We start from the raw sequence: 6,962 nt of genomic DNA, 5'->3' as shown, positions 1-6,962 counted from the left end.
CTCTTGGTGCAAATGTGTTTTCTCAATTGACTGAAGTAATTAGGTTACTGTAAAATTGAGTTTCTTTTAGTAAAGCTGGTTGCTATATTTCTATTTTATTTTAAAAAGTTACACATGAGACTGGTTGGTTTAGTAGAAATTTGAAAAAACCTAAATAGTTATTCCCAAGGAACTGATTAAATAGATCTGTATTTTATTTAAAAAGAGGAAGTAAAGGAGTATTGTCTGAAATAAAAAAATCTCAATTTTAAGATTTAACCCCAGCAGCTTAGGAGACTGAGGCAGGAGGATCACAAGTTCAAAGCCAACCCTAGCAATTTAGCAAGGCCCTAAGTAGTTACAAGACTTTGTCTCCAAACAAAAAGGCGAAGGGGCGGCTGGGGTTGTAGCTCAGTGGTTAAGTGCCCTGGGTTCAATCGCTGGTACCAAAAAAAAAGTAGTAATAATTACATGCAAAAGTTTCTATAGATATGTTTCCATTTCTGTTGTGTGTGGGGGAGCTACATTTAAGTTAATATTTCTAACTGTTTTCATAGAAACTAATATACCAGTACAAATTTTACTGTGTTCTGCTCTGTAGTATGTATTTCAATAGAATTAGTAAGTGCAGAATGCCCAGTAAACACTATTGAATTTCCTAATCTGAAATGGGTTTAGAGTGGAGAGAGAGTTGGTATTGAATTTCTTATCTTATATTCTATAGATAATTTAAAATTTTAAAAAATCCTATTTTGACGTATCAAAGAGTAAAAATATCGTAGTAAACTTGACCTGTACCTGAAATGAGAGTAAATGTAAACAACCTAGGAGGAATAATTTTCTAAATGGAACTAATTCTCTCTTATTTTCAGAAAAATGTCAAATGTTAGCTCCATATTAGGTTCTCATCTTTTGATTCATACACGTTGTATGTTAATAGTAGGAACACAGACTTTTTGAGGAAGTGTATGTTAGCAACACAAATTTCCAAGGGAGATTAAAGAAAAAAATAATACCAGCCATGTTGTGAACTTATGGATTAAATACAGTGGAAGTTCATGGGCAGAGTGATGAAGTATTGATGTTTATTGCTGCTTCTGCTTAAATAAGAAAATGATTATTCTATATCTCACTTGAAAGTAAAAGGAGATTAAAACTTTATCTTTTAAATGCTACCCAGCCTTAGGCCATTTGTAGTTGTTCTTATTCTCTTTCCGTATTTACTTTCTTTTTAAAAAAAATATATTTTTTAGCTTTTAGGTGTATACCATATCTTTATTTTATTTTTATGTGGTGCTGAGGATCAATCCCAGTGCCTCAAGCATGCCAGGCAAGCATGCTACCACTTGAGCCATATCCCCAGCCCCTATTTACTTTCTTTTTAAACATGAAAATGCCCATAGTTGACTCCTCCCAAAGGTAATAGTTTTAAGGGCAAAGAGACATTTAGTGACTTATAACTCAAATCCTAGAAAAGTAGTTTTGATAATTATTCTAAGTCTTCTGGTAGTTAACAGTAATTGAATATTTGGTTATAGTTACTAAAAAAATTACAAATTACAATTACTCTAAACTTTCATTCCAAGAAATAAACCCTCTAGATAATTACCTTAAATGTACTACGTATCAGTGTAATGAAGGTTTTTTTTTTTTTTCAGATAAATCAGTTCTTTTAAACAAAGCCTTACTTCCATATATAAATGCTATTTTCACAACATTTCTGTGATCAAGGCCTGGGAAAACACAACTGAGTATAATTTTCTTTGGATACTTCTGCTAGAGATAGCCTGAGATTTTTACATGGAAAAGTATAGTGATACAGAAATACATTTTATTATCAAGCTTCTTAGAGCATATTTACAAAAAGTGGGATGTAACAAAAAATATAAAAATGTACTGAAGAATGTCATTAGACTACTTTGTACATTATCAAATGTTTCTAGCAATTATTTCTTATACAAACACAATTTCAAGACAAAAGGTTATGCAAGTTATACAGTATCTGGAGTAATTACTCAACTCCAAATTATCTGACAGTGCCCTTACAAAACTTTTTAGAAAACTTAGGCATTAACAAAAAGAGTGCAATTAATTTCATGGCTTGTAAAGTTTGATTATATAAGAATAGAAAACGAACATTCCAGTTAATTTTTACCTTATATAGTAAAACCACAGTAGTGACTCAAAATTATTCCATTTTGTGCATGTTGATATAAATGGGCTTACTTTGGAGAAATTTGGGGAAGTCATTCTCTAACACAGGGAAAATCCAAAGTTTTCTCTAATTTGGTTTAATGTTTGCAACTGCCCTAAGAGAACAGATTAACGAGATGTGCGGAATATCCCTCAGTGAAAAAATATATTTGCAAAGGATAGAGTACAGCATAATGGCCAGCAGGGTGAAGAGGGATTCTGGAGACATTCTACCTGGGTTCATATTCACATACTACTGTGGGAATTTTAGTAGTTAATTTCTTTGTGCCTTAGTTTCCTCATGTATAAGATGGGGTTCGTAATGTACTTACCATGTGATATTGTGAGGATAAATTAAAACACTCAAAGAAGTTAGAATATATAACCACTGCATAATCTTTCTATTATTTTCTCAATGATGTTTTTGTCATAGTAGGACAGTTACTTTTGGGATCTGTAAAAGCCCTCTCAGTCTTACTCTGTTGATGTGCAGGAGCATTCTTTTCCTTTACTACCTCAAATTCAGTGGGCAGTAATTCATGTTTATAATTTTGAGCTTACTGAATACATTCATTCGTATCTGATCTTTGCAACCACTGTGAGGAAGGTAGAGGCAAGGACTGTAGTCTTCATTTTATAAACTGAGAACTAAAGACTTAGGTGGGCTATCTACCCAGGCCAACAGAGCTAATAAATAATGGAGCCAAAGACTTAAATCCAGATTTTCTGACTCCGAATCTTTTGCTTTTAGAGTGTGAAAGAAGGAAACAGACAAACAAGGTCTGTGGTGATTACTGAAAAACGAAGAAACAAAAGCCACTATATATTTTAAGTGGATCCCAAATCTTAAATTTTCTTTGGGAAAAATACAACTTGACATCCCTAATTTGTATTCCCCCTACCCCCATGGGGATCAAACCCAGGGCTTTGTGCATACTTGGCAAAAACTACCACTGAGCCCAACATCCCTAATGTGAAAGTAATGCAGAGCTCAAAAAGTTTTGGATTTCAAAGCATTTCAGATTTACATATCAGGGATGCTCAACCAGTAAAGTTTATATAAATATTGTAAAATCTAAAAAACTCTAAAATCTGGAACACTTTGATCCCAAGCATTTCAAATAAGGGATACTGAACCTGTATTAGTAACTATTTTAAAATAGCTGGCTGCTGGAGCTGAAATGTAAAAAGAAGCACTTACTCCACTCTTTGATTTGCTGGGTTAAGCTAATATAACATAGTGCAACCCTCATAAACTGTTTCATGTCTATTCCACCCACAAACCAAACCCTAAATTGCTTAAAATGAAATACTGATTTAAAAACATTCCCAATATTTGCAAACCCTCCAATAGGCTGAGGCAAGAAAAAGAGATACTGTTTGCTATATAGTGATGATATAGATAGCATTAACTGACCTACACTGGCCTTCCTTTTAGTATATATTTACTTTTCTCCCTCAAATTATTCAACCTTGGGTAAAGATAGCAATTATGTAATTAAAGTTCAGATCTTCACCCATGCAGTGCTGGGGACACAGTGTGGTATCACAGTGGTATCAGGTGGGAACATCAGTGTTAAGCAGCAGAATGAGCTACAAGAAGGCACACATAACCACACAGTACTTACACCAGCAGTTCCTACTTCTATTTTTTTGTAACACCAATCATTCCAAATTATCTTAGTGGCTATTGCAAAATACTCAAAAGGTGATAATTTCATTCTTACGTTGTAGAGGCCCTAATCAGAGTTGCAGCTCCAAAAAAGTAAGGAATCACTGTTTTAGAGTCTTAACTGACCTAACCAAGAAAGATAAAACAGCCTGGCACTCTGTAGGCATCTAGGAAAAACGCTTCAATGCCCCTATGGTCGGTTAGACAAACATTTAAAAGTCCTTATAATAAATCACATATTATTAGCCTCACAGTTATTGCTTCAATGAAAATGTTTAGTAATCAACTTTACAATCCTTGTATGATTTGGTCAAGCTTTGGTAGCTTGCCTTTAAAAAAAAAAAAGACATAAGATCAGGAAAGGGAAGATAAATTAAGTGGCATTATTGTACTAAAGTGAAGGATCAGGAAACAATACAAAACCAGTTATTACTTACGCTATAAAAATTTATAGAAAGCTTCCCCTTGATTCCATTATGTGTTTTTATTACTTAGCTTCCCTTCCTGTACCTACATATGAACTACAGTATTAATTATCACCAATTCCTTGTATTTCCTCATGTCTTGGCTTCCTTGCAGATGACAACATACAAATAACAGTTATGAAGCAAAATATCAGTCCATAAAATTAAATCCTTCCTTATTGAAGTTAGCTCATTGATAATTAAGGATCTTCTTCCATATCATCGGGATTGGGAGCCATAATGAAGTGCTTTGGGTATACAAGGTTATGTGTATATGCATGAATTTCCCAGCGAGCATCATCACTTTCATGTGTAATGTAACGTTCTCCAATGCGAGTTTCAAATTCTCTAAGGTCAAGCCATGTCTGATAGTCCTAGAAAAAATTAACATGATTATGAACCATAAAATAAATACTGGCTACTATTTTTTCCCCCTTTGCTTAGCATCCTGGTTACAGAATTGATAATCTCTACTTGTAAGTTCTTGAATTAGAAATGTTAAAAATCGTTTTTTCAAATCTGAAGTCTATTAAAAGAAAGTAACTAGTTTCTTTTTTTTTTTAAAGAGAGAGAATTTTAATATTTATTTTTTAGTTTTTCTGCAGACACAACATGTTTATTTTGTATTTGGTGCTGAGGATCGAACCCAGGCCACACACATGCCAGGCGAGCAAGCTACCTCTTGAGCCACATCCCCAGCCCGAAAGTAACTAGTTTCTGAAATTTAAAAAACTGGAAAAAAACCTGGTCTCTGAGATAACTCGTAATAATTACTAAAAGCTTTTGCCCTATACTATTATCGGCCTAAACTTTACTCCTCAAAACGTGAAAGTGCTTGGAATACATTATCAGGTTAATTTATAATTGGTGAGCCTAACTATGATTGCATTTATTTTGAAGCTGATTCTACTCTTCATTCCCTTTAAAATACTTGTAAAACTTTTAAAATTTTACTTGGAGAAAGGGTCTTGCTGAGTTGCTTATGGCCTTGCTAAGTTTCAGAGGCTGGTTTTGAACTTTAGTCCTCTTGCCTCAGTCTCCAGAGTTGCTGGGATTATAGGTGTGCACTACCACGCCTGGCAATCCAAATATATTTTAAAGGGCTTTATTTTTTTGTCTCTTCAATGCAAAATGAGCCTTTTAGTGAGGATTTAAAATAAACACACCTGACAAAATAGTATGTAATGTTAGTCTTACAAAAAAAAGTGAAATGAATGCATTAGGTCTTATAAAAGGCTGTGGTTGCTTTTAGTACATGGGAGTTTAATTGCCTAATGGTACCAGGGATAGAACCCAGTGATGATTTACCACTGAGCTATATCACCAGCCCTCTTTATTTTGAGACAGCATCTCACTAAGTTGCTTGGGGCCTCACTAAGTTGCTGAGGCTGACCTCAAATTAGTGATGTTCTTGCCCCAGCCTCCCTAGTTGCTGAGATTATAGGTGTGATGCAGTGTACTCAGCCTGTCAATACCAATTTGGATGAATACATAAACAACTTCCAGAGGATCAATTATGATACAAATTCACCATAAAAAAGCACTTAAATTATTCTAAGAAAATGCAGAATCTGTTGATCTTGTCTTGTGTCACAGAACTCACAGTGAACCATTCAAATGAGGATTGCTAAAGATATATATTTTTTTACCTGTAGCCAGGGATGACTAAGAGATTTGTCAACACTGTAGCGTTTTCTCATCTTCACTTGAAGCAGGTTGTTTATCAAATCAATTGCTAAGAGAAAAGACAAAATTAGATAAACAAATCTCAGTGTGTAAAATACCCCAAACCTATGATTCTTTCTGGAGGGCAGTTTGATTTAATCTATAGAAATACAGCATTGACAATCAAGAATCAATAAATGGGATGAAATCAAACAAAGTTTCTTTTCAGCAAAAGAAACAATCTGTGAGGTGAACATAGAGCCTACAGCAAATTTTTACCCCTCACACATCAGATAGAGCACTAATCTCTAGGGTATATAAAGAATTCAAAAGCTAAACACCGAAAAAACAAATAACCCAATCAACAAATGGGCTAAGGACCTGAATAGACACTTCTCAGAAGAGGATGTATAATCAATCAACAAATAAATGAAAAAATGCTCAACATCTCTAGCAATCAGAGAAATGCAAATCAAAACCACTCTAAGATATCGTCTCACTCCAGTCAGAATGGCAGCTATTATGAAGACAAACAACAATTAGTGTTGGTGAGGATGTGGGGAAAAAGGCACACTCATACATTGCTGGTGGGACTGCAAATTGGTGCAGCCAATTTGGAAAGCAGTATGGAGATTCCTTGGAAAACTGGATATGGAACCACCATTTGACCCAGCTATTCCTCTCCTCAGACTACACCCAAAGGACTTAAAAACAGGGACACAGCCACATCTATGTTTATAGCAGCACAATTCACAATAGCTAAACTTAGGAGCCAACCTAGATGTCCTTCCGTGGATGAATGGACAAAAAAAATGTGGCATATATACACAATGGAATTTTACTCAGCATTAAAAAAGAAGAAAACCATGGCATTTGCAGGTAAATGGATGGCACTGGAGAAGATAATGCTAAGAGAAGTTAGCCAATCCCAAAAAAACAAATGCCAAATGTTTTCTCTGATATAAGAAGGTGGGATAGGGCAGGAGAGC

At 34.6% G+C, this 6,962-nt stretch overlaps 1 protein-coding gene across 4 annotated transcripts in view; it reads right to left on the bottom strand.

Annotated features, from left to right (window-relative positions):
* Window positions 1-1,788: 1,788 nt before the first annotated feature.
* Window positions 1,789-6,962, bottom strand: part of Prkd3 (protein kinase D3) — a 69,512-nt gene continuing 64,338 nt past the window's right edge. For all 4 annotated transcript variants that reach the window (XM_078029381.1, XM_078029379.1, XM_078029382.1 and 1 more), the window contains 2 exons: window positions 5,958-6,043; window positions 1,789-4,682 (listed from right to left, as the gene is read on the bottom strand). In XM_078029381.1, coding sequence (XP_077885507.1) covers window positions 4,509-4,682; window positions 5,958-6,043 — 260 coding nt within the window. In that variant the 3' untranslated portion in view covers window positions 1,789-4,508. The remainder of the gene's footprint in view (window positions 4,683-5,957; window positions 6,044-6,962) is intronic.

This window comes from Ictidomys tridecemlineatus, chromosome 12 (genome assembly GCF_052094955.1).
Source record: "Ictidomys tridecemlineatus isolate mIctTri1 chromosome 12, mIctTri1.hap1, whole genome shotgun sequence".
Lineage (NCBI taxonomy): Eukaryota > Metazoa > Chordata > Mammalia > Rodentia > Sciuridae > Ictidomys > Ictidomys tridecemlineatus.
This window is presented reverse-complemented; position numbering and strand designations above follow the sequence as displayed.